Source organism: Pantherophis guttatus, chromosome 1 (assembly GCF_059756535.1).
Source record: "Pantherophis guttatus breed Tessera chromosome 1, ASM5975653v1, whole genome shotgun sequence".
Taxonomy (NCBI): domain Eukaryota; kingdom Metazoa; phylum Chordata; class Lepidosauria; order Squamata; family Colubridae; genus Pantherophis; species Pantherophis guttatus.
The window spans coordinates 13,430,149-13,449,974 of NC_142063.1; the positions used below are offsets into that span (position 1 = coordinate 13,430,149).

At 47.1% G+C, this 19,826-nt stretch overlaps 1 protein-coding gene across 2 annotated transcripts in view; it reads right to left on the bottom strand.

The window, feature by feature from the left end:
- The window catches only part of SBNO2 (strawberry notch homolog 2), a 162,178-nt gene that overhangs the window by 16,715 nt on the left and 125,637 nt on the right, over window positions 1–19,826 (bottom strand). For both annotated transcript variants that reach the window (XM_087873738.1, XM_087873691.1), the window contains exons 15-23: window positions 18,383–18,559; window positions 17,168–17,265; window positions 15,590–15,672; window positions 12,307–12,522; window positions 11,093–11,268; window positions 8,903–9,034; window positions 7,220–7,355; window positions 4,800–4,912; window positions 1,111–1,182 (exon numbers count right to left, since the gene is read on the bottom strand). In XM_087873738.1, coding sequence (XP_087729864.1) covers window positions 1,111–1,182; window positions 4,800–4,912; window positions 7,220–7,355; window positions 8,903–9,034; window positions 11,093–11,268; window positions 12,307–12,522; window positions 15,590–15,672; window positions 17,168–17,265; window positions 18,383–18,559 — 1,203 coding nt within the window. The remainder of the gene's footprint in view (window positions 1–1,110; window positions 1,183–4,799; window positions 4,913–7,219; window positions 7,356–8,902; window positions 9,035–11,092; window positions 11,269–12,306; window positions 12,523–15,589; window positions 15,673–17,167; window positions 17,266–18,382; window positions 18,560–19,826) is intronic.

The following is a 19,826-nucleotide window of genomic DNA, read 5'->3' on the forward strand; positions in this document are numbered from 1 at the left end:
TATCATTAAGTGTTGTACCTTATGATTCTTGAGGAACGTATCTTTTATGTACTCCGAGAGCATATGCACCAAGACAAATTCCTTGTGTGTCCAATCACACTTGGCCAATAAAAAATTCTATTCTATTGTATTAACTTAATGCAACATGATCATAATTTGAGGACTATCTGTATATACAAACACAAAGTCCACACTCCCTTCTAGCACTGATGACATTACAGGTAGTCCTCAACTTACAACAATACATTTAAGTGACCATTTGAAGTTACGTCGTCACTGAAAAAAGTGACTTATGACCATTTTTCACACTTACGACCGTGGCAGCATCCCCATGTTTGCACGAACAAAATACGGAGGCTTGGCAACGGCTCGTATTTAGGAAGGTTGATCTTAACCTTCCTAACCTTTAGGAAGGTTACGACCTTCTGACAAGCAAAGTCAATGGGGAACAATCGTGTTACTAACTTCACAACTGGCAGTAATTGACTCAACAACTACGGCAAGAAAGGCCGTAAAATGGGGCAAAAATCAGTTATCAAAAGTTTCGCTTAGCAAGAGAAAAGTTGGGCTCAATTGTGGTCGTAATTCGAGGATGACCTGCAGTTTGTTGGGTAATGCAAGCAAAAAACCAAGCTCAGAGCATCAAAAATTGCACATTTTAAGGCTCAAACGTCTGTCCTCATTTTACCCGAAGAAAATAAGGCACTAGCTGTATTTTTCCACCTCGCGCATCTGCTTGAAATGCTCTCCTTGAGGACAAAAAAACCCCCACGTCCCGGATGCCATAAAAAATAAAAGCAAAAAATACAAATCCACAGCACCTTTTCTAACTAACAGATTTTACTGAAAGGCGGAAGTTTTGGGAGACCTTCAGGCATAACCTCACCAGAGGTGGTATTCAGCCGGTTCGGGAAAACCGGTAACGGAGATCGCGGGTGGGCCTGCCCACACGCCCCTACTCTATGAGGTCCTATTTAGGCATGTTTTTGAGGCCGGGAAGGCGCGTTGAGTGAGCAAAGTGCATGCACGGAAGACTGGGCACAGGTGTGGAAGATGTGTGCGCATGCAAACCGGTGGTAAGAATATTGGAAACCCAGCGCTGAACCTCACCTTATTCTCAAAGTTGTATTTGCTGAGGTCCCGGGATTCAGTCGCTCTTCGGTCACCATGAGTTAAGGCACCCTGTGGTAAAGAGAAGGTCACACATGAAGGGCGGTATAGAAATTTAATTAATAAATAAATAATAAATAATAAATAAATGACACTGGACACAACAGCAGTTTGTGTTTCGCCGTGGCTTATTCTACGTTTTGCTAACACGATTAAGAGTCCAGCTTGACTATCTGCTCTTGGAGTAATTTTCTATCGGAAAAACCCAAATCATTTAAGGGCTAGTCTCACTTCTCACCCCGTTGGTTTCTTTCTTACATGGTTAACTTTTAATGTTAGACGTTTTTCACATTCTTTAGACCAGGGGTTTCCAATCTTGGCAACTTTAAGACTTGTGGACTTCAACTCCCAGAATTCCTCAGCCAGCTTTGTGGGAGTTGAAGTCCACAAGTCTTAAAGTGGCCAAGACTGGAGACCCCTGCTTTAGACGATTGGGAAAGAATTTGGAACAAAAATTACACTGTAACAAAATCAGCTGCTTATAAGGAAAATCAGTATAAAATGCTCTACCGCTAGCACCTTGCCCCAGCAAGGCTGGCTAAAATGTACTTGAAGCTAAGCGCAAAATGTTGGAAATGTAACCATCATCAAGGTACCTTCCTTCATGCTTGGTGGCTATGTCCTGAAGCGAAAAAGTACTGGACTAAGATACAAGGATGGCTACAAGAGCTAATAAAATGTCGAATAGAATTAAACCCAGAAACATTCCTCCTGGGAATACTGAAAACAAAATTCGATAGAAAGATAAGATATTTGATTCTACACATATTAACAGCGGCAAGAATTGCGTTCATGCAATACTGGAAGGAACACAATACACCACCAGAGGGATTGATTATTCAGAAGATCTATGAATGTGCCAAAATGGATAAAGGTGACCCTAGAACTAAAAGAAAAAGATGATTCGGAATTTTATGCGGTTTGAGAAACATGGTACACCTGGATAGATAATAGAAATAAAATATACATAAGGCAATTGAGGATTAGATATTGAATGTATATAATGTATATATTGTATGGAATGTTAATCCGAAGTATATAAAAATGACATTGTCTGTTGATTATGTACTAGAGTTGTGTAAAGGAAAATTGTAATAAAAATTATTTTTTTTTAAAAAAAGAAGTTTTTCACATTCTAATTGTTTCACATTGTTGCTTTATGATGTTGTGAGCCCCCCAGAATCACTCGATGGTGAGATAGGCGGCATATCAATTTAATAAATAGAATAAAATTGAATAGTCATTATTGTTAATTGACTAGAAAGGATAATCAAATGAGAGTTATATGTTTGAAGAGAGCATTTCTTATAAGGTCAGCAGCTGGAGGCGGATCAAAAAAAAAAGGGGGGGGGATTGCATCTCTCACATCCTGCTCCTGAGCTAGACAGCAGGAGGCCAGGAACCTCATCTCCTTTTGATGTTTTCAGACTACAACTCCCACAATTCCTTGCTGTGGTGTTTGGAGTTGGTGAAACAAAAACCCAAATAGATTTGAAGCAGGAAAGCAGTCTGGGGAGTGTTTCTCCCTGCCATTTTCATTTCAATTGCCCATCAGCTTGGTCGTCCCAGGACTTCCCTGTTTTGTCTTTGGAAGACGTTTCGCTTCTCCTCCAAGAAGCTTCTTCAGCTCTGACAGGATAGTGGGGAATGGAAGGATTTATATTCCTTACAGACAGTTGACCATTTGCATCCTTTTAGAGGGTCGCTGAGGCCACTTGGAGGTTTATCTGTGTCCTCAGGGTCACCTGAGTGGTGCTTCTGGTTCCTATAGTTTGCAATTTTTCCCCCCTCTGGAGATCCATTCCTACTCCCCCACCATTCGAAGGGTGTCCATCCCAAATTGTATAGCTCTGTGATGGCGAACCTATGGCACGCATGCCACAAGTGGCACGCGGAGCCATATTAGTGGGCACGCCAGCTCAGCTCTGGGGCGCATGCGCACGCCAGCCAGCTGATTTTCGGGCCTTCTGGGCCCACCAGAAGTAGGGAAACAGGCCTCTGTTTCCTGCCTCTGGAGGGCCTGGGGGGGTTGGGTGGACAAGGCCCATTTTTCTTTCTTACCTGGCTCCAGATCCTCTCTATTTATCTGGGAAGGGCGAAAACAGACTTTCCCACTCCCTTGGAGGCCCTACGGAGGCTGAAAGGGCCCATTTCCCAACTCCCGGTGGGACAGGAAGTGACTTTTTTGCTGTCCCCAGCCTCCAGAGACACCTAGAGAGGTTCCTAGAGAGGCTCCTCTCTAGGGGGGGAGGGGAGTTGCGCGCGCAAGCACGTGGGCACGTGCGCCATGTCCCTCCCCTGCCCCCCCCTCTCCTGGCACGCGATGGCAAAAAGGTTAGCCATCACTGGTATAGCTAAAAGTCTGTAGAGATTCTCAGTCATCCAGGTCATGGTTGTCCTAAAGGTGCTTTTTTCAGGAAGCAACTGGACTTCCTTGGGGTTATTTTCAGTGGTGGGTTTCAAAAAATTTTACTACCAGTTCTGTGGGCGTGGCTTGGTGGGCGTGGCAGGGGAAGGATACTGTAAAATCCCCATTTCCTCCCGATCAGCTGGGACTCGGGAGGTAGAGAATAGATGGGGGTGGGGCCAGTCAGAGGTGGTATTTACTGGTTCTCTGAACTACTCAAAATTTCCGCTACCGGTTCTCCAGAACTGGTCAGAACCTGCTGAAACCCACCTCTGGTTTTTTTTTCTTAAAAAAAAAAGGGGGGGGCACCCTTCGGACAACCATGACCTGGATGACTGAGAACCTCTACAGACTTCCATCAACTTCGTTATTAACTCTTTTAAACTAGTTTTAATTGGGGTTTGTTTTTTTTTTTTTCACTTTTTAACTTTCTGTTACTTTGTAAGCCACCCAGAATTGCTGCACTAAGTGAAACGGCTGGCATAGAAATTTAAGAAATAAAAGACGTTTCCCAGATAAAAACTTTTCCAAGCCCCCGTAAACCGGAATGGGCCAACTTGCCGCGGGCCAACTCACCACGGACATTTATTTATTTATTTATTTATTGGTTCGATTTATATGCCGCCCTTTCTCCGGAGACTCAGGGCGGCTTACAATGCGTTAAGCAATAGCCGTCTTACTTTTGTATATACCTGCTTAGTAGGGCTTTCAGGCCCCCCAAGCGATGTTCTTTTTTATACAAAGTCAGCTTATTGCCCCCACAATCCAGGTCCTCATTTTACCTACCTCGAAAAGGATGGAAAGCTGAGTCAATCTTGAGCCTGGTGAGATTTGAACTCGCAGTAATTGCAGGCAGCTGGTGTTACTTAACAGCACTTTAGTCTGCTGCGCCACCAAGGCTCTTGCATTTCAACTCAATGGCGATAAATGTTTCTTTGACATTATTTCCATCGACAAAAATGGAAATTAATGTCGAAGAAACAGTGGCAGATAACATTGATCGCATGAAGCTATTCCGCACGGAATTGCCCCGTGGCAGATTAGCCATGATGAATCAGCTGAGGCCAGTTGGCTGTGCTGAGTTGACTGCAATGAGTGAGTTGTCCTAGAACCCCCCCTATAAAATAGGCTCAAAATTATTCTCTCTCAAAGGGAACAGAGCAGGAGGTTGAAAACGGTGACTTTTCTTAAGGGTTTTAGGCGGGGAAAGAGAGTAACTTACAAGGCTTTCTAAGCGTTTCGCCACAATGGATGCAAACCGTCGCTCGCCAGCCAGTTCGGAGATGAGAAAAATGTACTCTGGAGCAGACACCTGGTTGGAACGATGCGTGCGGCCTGGAAGGATAAAGCAGATTGAGTAGAATCAATTAGCTGGAAGGGACCTTGGGGGTCTTCTAGTCCAGCCCTCTACCTATACTATTTCCAATAAGTGACTGTCTAGTCTCTTCTTAAAAACCTCCAGTGATGGAGCGCCCATGATTTCTGGAGGCAAGCTGTTCCACCAGTTAACTGTCCTCACCATTAGGAAGTTTCTCCTTAATTCCAGGTTGCTTCTCCCCTTGATTAGTTTCCATCCGTTGTTTCTTATCTTGCCTGCTTTGGAAAATAATTTTGACCCTCTCTTTTTCGTGGCAGCCCCTCAAATATTGGAAGACTGCTATCATGTCATCCTTAGTCCTTCTTTTCACTAGACGAGACATATCCAATTCCTGCAACCGTTCTTCATCTGCCTCAGAATAACAGAGTTGGAAGGGACCTTGGAGGTCTTCTAGTCCAACCTCCTGCTCAAGCAGGAAACCATCTATCATTTCAGACAAATGGTTGTCCAATCTCTTCTTAAAAACCTCCAGTGATGGAGCACCCACAGTTTCTGAAGGCAACGCATTCCACTGGTTAATTGTCCTCACCGTTAGGAAGTTTCTCCTGAATTCCACGTTGCTTCTCTCTTTGATTTGCTTCCAACCATTGTTTCTTGTCCTGCCCTCTGGTGCTTTGGAGAACAATTTGACCCCCTCTTCTTTGGGGCAGCCCCTCAAATACTGGAAGACTGATATCATGTCACCCCTAATTCTTCTTTTCTTTTGATTAGCCAAACCCAAATCCTGCAGCCGTTCTTCATGTTGTTCTGTCCCCGTCTCACACATGCACACAGACAGCCAGGGGTTAAATAAACTGGCAGACAACCAATTCTTCCGATAAGACGCTTGGCAGCAACCCAGTAGCTGCTTGCCAAGAACTTTACTCAATAAACAAAATACACACAGTCAAGAATTGTCCAGTTCGTAAAATAAATCCAAGGCAAATAATGTTGTTTCCAAAGATGCAATGTGACTTGATAGTAGTTAGTTTTGTCTGTCAGAGTCTGAATGGCCACCTCACCCCCTTTTATACCCTGTGGAGTGTGGTCCAGTGACTCAGCCTAATCTCTGGCACGCCTTTTCTTCTGTGGCGCGCGCTTATCTCTGCGACGCTGCCGAGGATCCAGCCAAGACTCATTACCCTCATCACTGTCCACCTGTGGCTGCGTGGACGTGCTTGGCCCCGGCCCTATCTCTTGCCCTTCAGCAGACACTGAAGGCATTGCCAGAGAGGAGGGTCATGGAGAGGGAGGCCTTGCCAACTCCTCTCCTTCACTCTCGGAGTCCTCTCCTGCCAATGACACAGGCTCAGGTAATGGAGCCACAACACATATGTTGTGAATGGACCATCCCATAGCACAATCCAGCTTTGCTGTTTGCTGCAATGAGGCAAAATTGCTGGGAGGCAGAGGCAGATTTCTTTTTCTTGTTTTCCTCACCAGAAAAAATAGGTGCGTCTTATAGTCCTGAGCGTCTTATACGCCGAAAAATACGGTAGCTTGACTCTCTTTTCTTTGTGGCAGCCCCTGAGATACTGGAAGACTGCTGTTCTGTCCCCCTTCCCCACACAGGCAAACACACAACCAGGCACGCCTGCCAAGATTTTATTAAGCAATCAGACTAGAAACCCTTGCAGATGAAGAGTTTTGGTAGTAAACTGCGAAATGCTGCCAAGTCAGTTTTCACTCACAGTAAGCAAGAGAGAGTTTATCCTCAGTCCGATTCAGTAGCAAAAAGCAATCCACGAAGCAATAGTTCGCCAAGGTCCAATCCAAATATGCACAAGCCAAATTTCAGGTAACGCGATGTGACTCTCAGGTTTTTAACTTTGACCGTCACAAAGCCTGAAGAGCAATCACACCCACTTTTATCCCTTGTGGGGTGTGGCTCAGGGACTCAGCTCAATCTCTGGCCCTCCCACGCCTCTTTCTTTGCTGCGCACGCTTCTCCCTCCGACGCTGCCTGGGATCAAGCCAGGATTCATCATCCTCGCTCCCTATCTGTTGTTGTTCCGATATGCCTTCCTCCTGGCACATCCCAGGCTGTTCCTCCTGGCCTTCGGATGGAACCTGAGGCATTGCCAGAGAGGAGGGTCCTGGAGAGGGAAGCCTTATCAGTTCCTCCCCATCACCTTCTGAGTCCTCTTCCTCTGTTAGGACAGGCTCGGGAGTCGGGGTCACAACAACTGCTATCATGTCACCCCTAGTCCTTCTTTTTGCTACACTAGATTTCCTACTTCTGGACATTCCTACAGGAGACACCAAAGCTGGCTTGAGTGTCTTACCAAATTGCTGTATGGCTCGGTCAGCACTCCAGGGCAATTCCAGCGTCATGTGGACCCGCCGTTTCTGATTCTTTACCCGTCTGTCTGCTTGGAGAGAAATCCCTGAGCTGGAGGCCTCCGAGATTATTGCTACGAGCTAAGAGAGAGACAGAGAGAGAGAGAGAGAGAAGAGAGTCAATTTTCTCAGCTGGATTTTTGGAACATGACAGCCTCCTTAATGTTTTCAAGCAAGTTGGCTCAACCCCTGCCCTGCGAGCTACGTCGGGCGGGGGGGGAGTGTGCATTTTCAAATGGAAAGTGGAGTTGAATTGTTTGCAAAGGGGGGGGGGATAAGGAGGCTGAGTCAATCTTGAGCCTGGTGAGATTTGAACTGCCAAATTGCAGGCAGCTGGCAGTCAGCAGAAGTAGCCTACAATACAGCACTCTAACCACTGCGCCACCGTGGCTCATATACTAATACCCCAATCGAGGAACTGCCAAACAAGCTAATAGTAAACAGCCCAATCAAGGAACTGCCAAGACCACTCCCATCAATACCACTAGAATATAAACTGATAATGTTACCTAGTTGGGTAGTGAAATGTCTGCAAGAAAACAACCAAGCTCAGAGAGTGCCAAGGGTCCCACAGTACACAACTGCCTAATCAAGGAACCGCCAAGACCACCCCCAGCAACACTGACAGGGCAAGCCACTAGAATATAAATTGAGAGCAAACCCCACTCCCTACTAGCACTGATGATACTACCTGTTGAGGAGCTGGCACTGGAGTCAGACAGTGAGGAGGCTGGGGAGGAATATGGGCCAGTCCTGGAGTCTGGGGAAGGCTCAGACGAGGGCTCTGCATCGGAGGCAGAGATGGGGCCAGGGCCATCTGAGAGTGATGCGCAGACTCCGGAGCCTCCAGAGTCGGACAGCAGAGAGGCAGAGGAACAGGAGGAGCCTGTTCCTAGTGCACACATGCACAGAGCTGCCAAAAGGCAAGAGCAGCTAAAGCAAAAGGGACGACTCAGGAGTAAGGCCAGGAGATGAGTGGCCCCTCCCATAAGGCTTAAAAGAGAAACAGAGGCATTTGGGCCTTTTTGCAGGAAAGCAACGTTGCTAACTCTATTTCCAGTCGGCGTCTCTTGTTTGTTTCTGAACTTCGTGGGGCTTTGCCAAGACACCTTTGGCAGGGTGTCAAAGAAGATAAAGGTTGGTGATTATCCCGAAGGACTTCTTCCAAAGGGCTTGTTTTGCTATTAATTGGAACTCAGCTGGGAATGAACGTAATTCTCAGCTGTTACAATAAAATAGGTTTGTTTGGGACTAGTTGTGTATTGTAATGACTCAGTAAGCCTAGGTCACAACGATACCTAGCTGGGTTTGCACGAAAGCCACCAAGCTCCCAGAGCACCAAGGACCCCTCGTTTCATTTCAACCCTGAGCTACAAATATTTTCCTCTATCGACTTCTAACAATCTCTGAGCGGTCGGTCCTTAAGTGAGGACTACCTGCATTCAGCCTGCATGAGCACTCAAGAGAAACCACTGCTTCTTTGACCTTCTCCAGCCATGGGGAGCTCGAGGTCAAAACACAGAGGGGTCCAATGCCTCTCATGACTCTGGCAAGATGGGGTCCCTCCCCATCCCATTCCTGGGCAGCCCCCCTGGGCAGCCCCCCCCCCGCCCCCCACCAGCACTCACTTTGTCTCCATTCATGAAACGCTCCTTCTCCTTGAGGTTCACGTGGTCAATCGAAAGGCCTTGCTCAGCTCGCGATTCAAACACCACGGAGCCACCGGGCCTCCGCACGACTCGTCCCTTCCGCCCGGTCATCTGTCCGAGAGGGAAAAGGGGACACGGGAGTTGACCCTGTTTTGTGGCTGTGTGGACGTCTGTGAGGCGTGGCTGTTCTTTGATGGCATTGTGTATAGTTTTGCTTACGGTTTTTATTTCGCTTTGAACGGTTAGCTGCCCCAAATCACGTTATTTCAGATGGGCAAATCGTATCTAATTAATTAATTGAATCTATTTTATCTAGCTATCCCTGAGAAAAGCGTAGCCGGCCACAGTCACCCTGCAAGGATGCAAGGGGACAACTCGCCGCAGTCAACATGCCATGGACAACTCAACTGTCGCCAATTCGCTACGGGACAATTTGCCGTGAGGCCATTCAGCAATTCAATTATTTAAAATAATTTTAAAAATATGTTTTCATTTCTGTCGTTCGCATCTCATTTTGTCCCTCCTTTGGCATCCTTTCTTTCATGATTCTATTCCACCATTTCTTCGATGTTAGTGTAACTCTTGTCTCGTTGAGAGCTGTCCCACAGCAAGTTGGCCGTGGCGAGTTGTCCTAGATCCTAGGTGTGCCCTAGATCCTAGGTGTGTCAAAGTCAAAGCCCAGGGGCGGTGGGTGGATCCAGCCAATGGGGTTGTCAGATCTGGCCCATGAGGCCACCCTGGAAACAGTGAAGGACCGGCCCGTGGTGCCTCTGCCAGAGAAAATGGAGCTCGGGAGGGCCGCAGGCAGTCCTCCTGGATGTCAGCGCTTCGACGCTGGCATAGAGAGCAGAGGAGAGAGAGAGATAAGCTCTGAACTTTTGCCTGCTAAATCCCTTTGAAGTCGGGTTGTCGTGGAAATGAAAGGGGGAGACATTCCTGGGAAATGACGAGACAAGAAGTCTGAAGAATGACTTGGAAGATAGCCAATGAGAAAGAGATTTGGGGATCGGAAAGGGAGGGATTGGGGGGCAAAAGGTCAGTCTTGTCCGCATCGAGTCATGATCCGGTGGCTGTGCTCAATTAAAGAAAAGATTTCCTTAAAGATTGGCAGTTTGGAAATTCATTTATTTTGAGATAGCATCGAAGTCTGACACTGAGCTCCGTTTTCGCTCGCAGCGGGTTGTAGGAGGCCCTGACAGCTGAAAACGGAGCTCGGGTGCCCGTTTTCGCTGGCAGAGTGCTCGGGCCGCCACAGGCGCCCCCGACACGTGTGACGTTGAGCTGGCCACGCCCACCCCGGCGCCAAGAGGTCAAACACAACCCTGACGCGGCTCTCAATGAAATTGAGTTTGACACCCCTGTCCTAGATCCTTGTAAGGGAGATGGGTGGCATAGAAATTTAAACAAACAAACAAATAGTTCACACCAAGATGATCTTTTCAGGCAAGGATTTTCCCAGATTCTCTTTCATGAAGGAGATCCTGAACCCAGGATCTCAAGAAGGTAAGGTTGCTTTTGAAACAAATGAGTGGAGTCACTAAGTTCATGGCTCCTTCCTATGAAGGTGGGTGCCTGATCTATCTCTGTACGAGTCTCTGCTCTCACACTTTCTCCCAGTTGATTTTAAATGGGGCGGCTCTGCCAAAAGCTGAAATAGAGGAAAGCTTAACTTTAAATGGAGAAGAACTGATCAAGAACCTTGGCAGAGCCAGTTACCGTATATAAATAGGAAGCAAACCTCTCCCTAGTGCTGATGATGTAACCTAGCTGGGTCGTGAAATGTCTGCAAGGAAACGACCAAGCTCAGAGTGCACCAAGAACCCCACAAAATAACTTCTCTCTGAAGCAATGCTAATTCTGCACCGTCTCTAATGCCTTTATATATCAAAGATACGGGTCAGGGGTCTCCAAAGTTGGCCACTTTAACACTTGTGGACTTCAACTCCCAGAATTCCTCAGCCAGCCATTCTTGTGGACTTCAACTCCCAGAATTCCTCAGACAGCCATGGCTGGCTCAGGAATTCTGGGAGTTGAAGTCCACAAGTCTTAAAGTGGCCAACTTTGGAGACTCATGGCATAGGCCATCTGAGTGTGATTTGATTTTGTGAGGCATAGAAGTCAAAAATCCTTTTGTGACGCTTCCCCTTTCTCTGGTCCCTAATGTTTTACCTCTGCTACTTTTTCTGGGCCTCCAAAGTAGTCGATCAGCTCGTCCAAAGTGTTAAGAGGTAGCTCTTTGCCCAATTCCTTCACTTGAGACAGCAGTTCCTGCTTCATGCTCTCCACGCATTCCGGAGTCCCTGATCCGTTCATCTCCTTTTGGTGGTTCGGCCAATATAGGCCAACTGTAAAGGGGAAGAGAAAGAGATTGTAGCTCTTCTTCTCTTTTCGGAGAGAGGAAAACTGGAAGGCAGAGTAGGGCAATGGTAGCCTTGTGGCTTGCATCAGTTGTAGGATGAGTAGAGTAGAGTAGAGTAGAGTAGAGTAGAGTAGAGTAGAGTAGAGTAGAGTAGAGTAGAGTAGAGTAGAGTAGAGTAGAGTAGAGTAGAAGAGAAGAGAAGAGTTGGAAGGGGCCTTGGAGGTCTTCTAGTCCAACCCCCTGCTTTGGCAGGAAACCCTATACCTGTGATGGTAAACCTGTGGCACGCGGAGTCATGTTGCCTGGCACGCCAGCTCAGCTCTGTCAGCTGATTTTCGGCCCTTTTGGGCCCACCAGAAGGGGGCCTGGGGGGGGGGAAGGCCCGTTTTTCTTTCTCCCTGGCTCCAGATCCTCTCTATGCATCTGGGGAGGGTGAAAACAGCCTTTCCCACCCCCTCGGAGGCCCGAAACGGCCCGTTTCTCAACTTCCTGCCTCCGAAGGGGTGGGGAAGGCTGTTTTCACCCTCCCCAGATGCATAGAGAGGATCTGGAGTCAGGTGAGACAGAAAAATGGGCGTGCCAGGAGTGGGGGGGTGGAAGGGGAGTCGCGCTTGCATGTGCGTGGCGGAGCACATAGAATTATGGGTGTGGGCACACGCATGAGCAAACCTCCCCCACCCCACCCCTTCCTGGCATGCGATGGCAAAAAGGTTAGCCATCACTGCCCTATACCATTTCAGACAAATGGCTGTCCAGTCTCTTCTTAAAAACTTCCAGTGATGGAAGCACCCACAACTTCTGGAGGCAAGCTCTTCCACTGATGAATTGTTCTCACTGTCAGGAAATTTCTCCTTAGTTCTCAGTTGCTTCTTTCCTTGATTACTTTCCATCCATTGCTTCTTGTCCTGCCTTCAGGTGCTTTGGAGTGGGATTTGGGGGTTCTCCAAACTGCACAGAATCTTAGTTAGAGGTTCTCCCAATCCCCCCAGCTTGTCGTGTTTGGGAGCCCGGTCAGAACACTTACTTGGATCATTACACATGGTGCCATTGATGGGTTTGTATCTGCTGGCCACGTCCTCCATTTCCACCAGGGACTCCGGAGAGGAATTGAAATCGCTCTCCAAACCTGGCTCAGAATCCGTGCTGCTCTCGGAGCTGATCTTGATGATGTCGTTGCTACTGCTGTAGTGGTCGTGGGCGATTCGCATCACTTTGTTAAGGCCTCGGACTCTCTGCTTTACTGGAGGGGGGGGAAAAAAAACCAAACAAACCCAGGAAGGATTGAAAGACCAATTCAATTCAGATCAGAGTTTCTCAACCTGAGCAACTTTCAAGACGTGTGGACTTCGACTCCCAGAATTCCCTAGTCAGCACACTGACTGGAGAATTCTGGGATTGAAGTCCACCCATCTTAAAGTTGTTCACGGTAAACAGAGATGTCAAACCCAAGGCCCGTGGGCCAGATCCAGCCTAGAAACAGTAAAAGGACCGGCTCGTGGTGCCTCTGCCAGCAAAAACGGAGCTTGGAGGGATGGGGGCGTGTACACTGCCCCCGAGCCCTGTTTTCAGCTGTGACGGCCTCCGTCGAACTGGCCACCGCCACCAACACCCACCCCCACCCCACCCGGCCCTCCAAGGTCAAACACAACCCTGATGTGGCCCTCAATGAAATTGAGTTTGACACCCCTGATGTTGAAAAACACTGGCTTTAGACAGATGCAGAAGGAAGGCAGGGAGAAGCAGTGCAATTTGCAAGGCTTAGCAACGGAGACGAGAAAACCTGCGCTTTGGCTGCATCATTTTGGACAGGGCGTTATCAAGTCCACGAAGCTGCCAGACAAAAGTTGGATGATTGAAGACAGAAAAACTAGGATCTAATCCAACGTTCACCCCAAGGTACTGGTTCTTGAACTGAAATTATTCGTCTTATTTATTTTTTTCTTTCTGCTCAATCGTGCCTGATTCTCGGCTGCAGTTTTCCTGGGAGGGATAGGCCCAAGGCCACCCAAGCTGGCTTTTCTGCCTAAGGCGGGACTAGAACTCACTGTCTCCTGGTGATTGGCTCAAAATCACCCAGCTGGCTTTTGTGCCTAAGGCGGGACTAGAACTCACTGTCTCCTGGTGATTGGCTCAAAATCACACAACTGGCTTTTGTGCCTAAATGGGACGAGACCTCATTCTCTCCTGGTGATTGGCTGAAAATATCCCAGTTGGCTTTCATCAGGGTGGATTTGATTTAAATCGAGTTGATTTAAATCACAATTTAAATCATGATTTAAATCACTAGTAAAAAGGCTTGATTTAAATCAACTCGATTTAAATCATAATTTTTAAAGAGCAACTGTCATCTCTGCTACTCCTGTGACCCACTGTTGACTCACCGATAGTCCCAGTGTTGCAGAATATACAGCCTCATGCTACATAACTAAGCTCTATTTCATGCTGAATAAACTAAATTATTTATGTATCTTAAATAGAAAACTATCTTACGATAGATTTTTACCCCAAAAGTTTTTTATTAAAATAAATTCGATAAAAATCAAAAAAATCCAATTTAAATTAAAAAAATCCAATTTAAATAAAAAAAATCTGATTTTTTTGATTTTTTTAAAAAAATCATTGACTTTTATCCACCCTGGCTTTCATGCCTAAGGCAGGACTAGAACTCAGGGTCTCCTGGTTTCTAACCCAATCCCTTAACCACTCTACCAAATTGGCCCTTGCCTCTCTTACGGTTACATATTTATGTTAATGCTGCTTCTTAGCTCTCTGTAGCATCTTGCCACTGCGTGTACAAGAATTAAAGCAGTCCTCACTTACCAACCACAACCGGGACCAGCAACTCCGTCACTAATTGAAATGTCATGTGACTGTGGCCAACTTGCATCTATTCTGGCCGCAGCTGTTAAACGTGATGTCGTGTGACTGTGACCTGCGGCTTCCCGCTGGCTTCCCCATTGACTATGCTTGTCGGAAGCCAGCAGTGAGGGTTGCAAATGGAAATTGTGGGACCATGGGACACGGCAACTGTTGTTGATGTGCATTGGTTGCTAAGCACCCAAAGGGCAACCCCCTGACCGCAGGGATTCTGCCATAGCCACGAATTCGAGGACCGATTGTAAATCTACTTTTTCAGCCCCATCATAACTTCGAATGATCACGGAACTAGGTAGTCGGTATGCGAGGATTTTCTATATTAATTGCCTAAGCAGCTGAAAAATGGAGCAGCACAGGTGAAACACGGGGCGATTCCCTCAAAGAGAGCTAGGATTCACTTGGGGAGACATTTTTAAGCAGGGAGGAGCGAAAGCTACCAATTTTTGCTATAAGCTGAATGGAGGTTTTTTTTCCTTTTCTTTTTTTTGGGGGGGGAAACATCCAAAAAAACAGGAAAAAAAAGGAACATTCAGGACAGTGTTTCCAATCAAGGCAGGGATGGAGAACCTGAGGCCCAAGCGACGCTTGGAGCCCCTGTCCATTTCGAGTGGGTTTTCTGCAGATGGTGTGACCAAATTATGATTTTTAATACACTAACAGAAAATCTCCTTTGAGCCAACTTGCTGGTGACATCGCCAGTCTATGCTGTTTTTAAGTCCTCCACTTATGACCGTTTATTTAGCGATTATTTGGAGTTATGACGGTGCTGGGGGAAAAAAAAGCAAATTATGACCAGTGCTCACACTTATGACCATTGCAGCATTCCCCACAGTCACACGATCCAAATTTGGGAATTTGGCTACCGGCATGTAGTTATGATGGTTGAGGCTCCAACTGTTCACCTTCCCAGCCAGTTAGTGACAATGGGGGAAGTCGGATTCATTTAATGACTGCAGTGACTCACTTAACAACCACGGCTAAAATAAAGCATTATAAAATTGGGTGCAAACTCACTTAACCACTGCCTTCCTTAAGCAATGAAAATGCTGGTCCCAATTAAAGTCGTTAAGTCAAGGACTACCCATTTTTGGGACACGACAGGTTCTTCACCCCCTGGGTCAGGAGGAAGGGAGACTACAAGCCAGGATTAGATGGGAAAAGGCGCCAGAAATTGCGTGAATGTGAAAAGCACAGCAGACCTAGAACAAGCCCTGGCAGCAAATGAAGGGATGAAACAGCTAGAAAGTAAAAAACAGTGAAAAAGAAAAGAAGTTTGGAAGAGCAAAATGGAGGAATGGGGGAAAATGGGGACAGGATGAGGAGGGAGAGAACAGGATACAAACTGCGGGTGTCCCGCAGAAGGTCCGAGATATCAGGATTTTGTTTAAGGGGGGGAAGGGGGGAGGGGGTGAGGATAAGAAGGATCTTACGTTTTCTTTTATTGATACTTCCTCTTTCTCTTTTTCGTTTGGTTGAAGGAAAGTGCTTCCGAATTAGTGAAAGGAAGACGCCTCTGAAAGTTAAGAGGGGATATTTTTATTCTAGCTGCCCAGGACAACGAACTGCTCACTTGAAAATGAACATCAACAACAACAAAAAAAGGCACAGAGAAAAAAAATCAAAGCTTAAAACAGAACAACCTAAAGGAAGCTCAGCGCTGCAGAGGAGGGACAGGGTTTTTTTAAAAAAATTTTGCAAAATAAAGGGTCCAGAGTCTTGAACCTGCATTTGTTTAGCCGCACTAAAATCGGTAGCCATTACTCTTTCAAAAATAAGTGTGCATTTGTTTTTTTGCAGTGCTGCCTACGATATATAGGCATTGTGGGCAGGGGTGGGATTCAGAAATTTTAGCAACTGGTTGTCTGCCCAGGTGCTGGGTGGGGGGGGGCATGGTGGGCGTGGCCTACTCGGCCTCCTGCACCACCGAGGGGGAGGGTGTGTTTTCGCCCTCCCCAGACTTCGGAGGCCAGAAATTGGCCTGTTTTTGGACTTCTGGTACTTCCAGTAGGTTCACCCCTGATGTAAGGCCCTATAAAAGCAAGCAGCTGATGAGAAGGACGGACAACGATGTACTCTCTTCCAAATTAGGCAACCTTTATGCTTTGTCCTTCTTGCTTGGCTACAGACAGGAGTCTTCACAAGACCAGATAGGAAAGGACTAAACAATGCAAAGGGCGGAGGGGGAGGGGAAAGAGGGTTGTGGTGGGATGGACTCAATGTTGATGACAGAGCTTTTGGGGAGGGGGGGGAAATGCCCTTGAGATGTCTCCCATCTTTATCCCCACCTCCCCAAATGCACGGTAGGTCATGGAGAAAGCAGTGAGCACATACACTCAGAAAAGAAAAGAAAAAAAAACAAAACACCAAAATGAGGTGGCTGTGGGAATGGCGTGGCCTGAGCTTAGCGGCTTGTTTCAGACAGAAGTTGCAGAGGTTGAGAATCTCTAGGGCAGCCAATTGATTGCATTTCCATGGATGCCAATAAAAGACCAAAAGGAAGGGCAGCTTCTCTGAGAATGCCAATGATGGAAAGGACGTTCCGGGTTTCTTATTTATTTATTTTATTTATTATTTGAATTTTTATACCGCCCTTTGCCCAAGGGACTCAGGGCAGTGCACAGCCACAATAAAAAGACAACATCTCCAGAAAATTTAAAAACAGTTTAAAACATATTAAATAATTTGGACCGTATATTAAAAACCAAAAACCTAAAACACCCATTAAAATTCATTATTTAAGCCAGCCCAGCCTGTTCAAACAGTAAAGTCTTAAGGGCATGGCGAAAGGTACGTAGGTCGGGGATCATACGTATCTCTGGGGGCAATTCTTAAAGCCGCATGAAGGGTAACGTCCATAGATGCCTGCCTTTATCAGAATGCAACGGAGCAGTGACCTTCGGGGTTCCCTCCGTGCTTTCTGCAGAATTTTGGGGGTTATAGCCCCAACATCTTGGGCCGGGACGGTGCTAGAGTTTACAAAACGTGCATCCTCCCAATGGAAAACTCACTCGGCTGCCGACACAAAGCAGTTCAGGTGCCCTTCGTTCTCGTCCAGAACTTCCCGGGTGCGCGCTTCCCCCGTCGACTGCAACCCGATCACCACGCACTGCGGAAGGCAAGCCGGGCAGAAATGAGACCAAGGATGGGCAGCATGTGGAAAAGAACAAACATCAAGATGTGGAACAGAACTGGCTGATAAAACTCAGGAATCGAAAGTGATGGAGGAAGAGTGGGGGAGAAGGGGAAGGAGAAGGAGGAAAAGGAGACAGAGGAGGAAGAGGAAAGGGAGAAGGGAAATGGGAAGGAGGTAAAGGAAGAGGGAGGGGAGGAAGAGGAGAAGTAAAATGAGGAGGAAGAGTTGAGAAGGAAAAGGAAGAGGAGGAGGAGGAGGAAGAAATAGGAGAAGATAAGGAAAAGGAAGAGGAGGAGGAGGGAGGGAAAGGAGAAGGAAAAGGAAAAGGAGGAAGAAGAGGAAAAAGAGAAGGAGGAAGAGAGGTGGAGGAGAAGGAGGAAGAGGGGGAGGGAAAGAGAAGGAGAAGGAGGAGGAGGAGGAGGAGGAGGAGGAGGAGGAGGAAAAGGAGACAGAGAAGGAAGAGGGAGAAAGGAAATGGGAAGGAGGTAAAGGCGGAGGAAGGGGGGAGGAGAAGTAAGATGAGGAGGAAGAAGTGAGAAGGAAAAGGACAGGGAGAAGGAAGAAGGCAGAGGAAGAAAGGGGAGAGGAGGAGGAGGAAGATAAAGAAAAGGAAGAGGAGGAGGGAGGGAAAGGAGAATGAGAAGGAAAAGGAGGAAGAGGAAAAAGAGAAGGAGGAAGAGAGGTGGAGAAGGAGGAAAAGGGGAGACGGAAAGAGAAGAAGAATGAGAAGGAGGAGTAAAAGGAGAGAGTGGAGGAAGAAGAAGGGGAGAAGGGAAATGGGAAGGAGGTAAAGGAGGAGGAAGGCGAGGAGGAAGAGAAGTAAGATGAGGAGGAAGAAGTGAGAAGGGAAAGGAAAAGGAGGAAGAGGAAGAAAGAGAAGGAGAAGGAAGAGAAGGAGGAGGAGGGAGGGAGGGAAAGGAGAAGGAAAAGGAAAAGGAGGAAGAAGAGGAAAAGGAGGAGGAGGAGGAAAAGGAGAATATTTGAATGGTCAACTCAAACAAAATCTGCTCTCGTTCTTCTCGCTCACATTCATGAGCGATCAGAGGCGGAGCTAAAGGAAAGGGCAGGCTCCTAAGTTCTCCTTCCTCACCTTGCCCTTGCTGAGCTCCTCCTTGGCCAGCTCCACCAGACGCCGGACTTTGGCAGCAATGCAGAGGTACTTGAAGAAGCGCTGGTGAGCCCCCCAGAACTGACCCCAGAGAGACTTCCGGGACTCCAGGCCAATGAGGTCCGCAGCCTTTTGGAAAACCACCAGGGCTTCTGCCCACTGCCGAGAAGGGGGGAGGGGGAGAGAGGATGTTTTATTTAGCAGTTATAACAGCATTTTCAGGATTTTATTTAGTAGATCTAACCCTGTGAGAGGGGAGGGACCGGCCCAAAACCAGCCAATGAGCTTCCATGTCTGAGGAGGGATTAGAACCTGGCCCCTCCCACTCCTAATCTATCTTTTTTGTCCTATATATCTGATTGGTTCTTGGGCTGAGAGGGAGGGTCCAGCCCAGAGTCAGCCAATGGGTTTGAGAGGAGCACAAGGATCTGGACCAATGAGCATCTGTATTTGAGGAGGGATTAGAATCTGGGTCCTCCCACTTCTAATCCATCTTTTTATTATTATTATTATTATTATTTTAATTTGATTTATATGCCGCCCTTCTCCGGAGACTCAGGGCGGCTTACAATGTGTTAAGCAATAGCCTTCATACTTTTGTATATTTTATACAAAGTCAGCTTATTTATTTTATTATTTTATTTATTTAGAAAAACAATTTAGAATTATTTTTTTGCCCTATATACCTGATTGACTCCTGGGCTGGGCGGGAGGGGCCGGCCCAGAATCAGCCAATGAGTTTCCTCGGCTAAGGGAGGAAGGGGCGGAGAAACTAGATTTTCCCTCTCCTAGTTCCTCGCTAAATGGGAGGGACTGGCCCCAAGTCAGCCAATGAGCTTCTGCATCTAATGGAGGAGTAGAGTCTGGATCTTCCTCCTCCTAGACCAGCCTTTTCCCCAACTATGCTTCATTGGTTCTTGGGCTGAGGGAGGGTCTGGCCCAAAAGTTCCCTTTGAGGCTTTCTGGGGCTAAGCAGAGATTTGGACCCAGATCTCACAGCTCCTTCTCTAACCACTATGCCACACTGTCCCAAAACCCCAATGAGGGACCCAAGAGACGCTGAGGGGGTCCATTCCCTGGGCTCCCCTCTTCCAAACCAGCTACAGTGGTAGCCCTACAACTTGCAACAGAGTAACTGAGTTGGAAGGGATCTTGGAGGTCTTCTAGTCCAACCCCCTGCTTAAGCAAGAGATCCCTGCACCTAGCAAAATAGAGAAGCTTCAAGGAAGGCCAGTTCAACAGTGTTACAAAACCCACGACCTAAAATGGACACCCAACATCAAAAACGTCATCGAAAAAGCACAACAAAGAATATTCTTTCTGCGCCAACTCAGGAAGCTCAAACTGCCCAAGGAGCTGCTGATCCAGTTCTACAGAGGAATTATTGAGTCTGTCACCTGCACCTCTATAACTGTCCGGTTTGGTT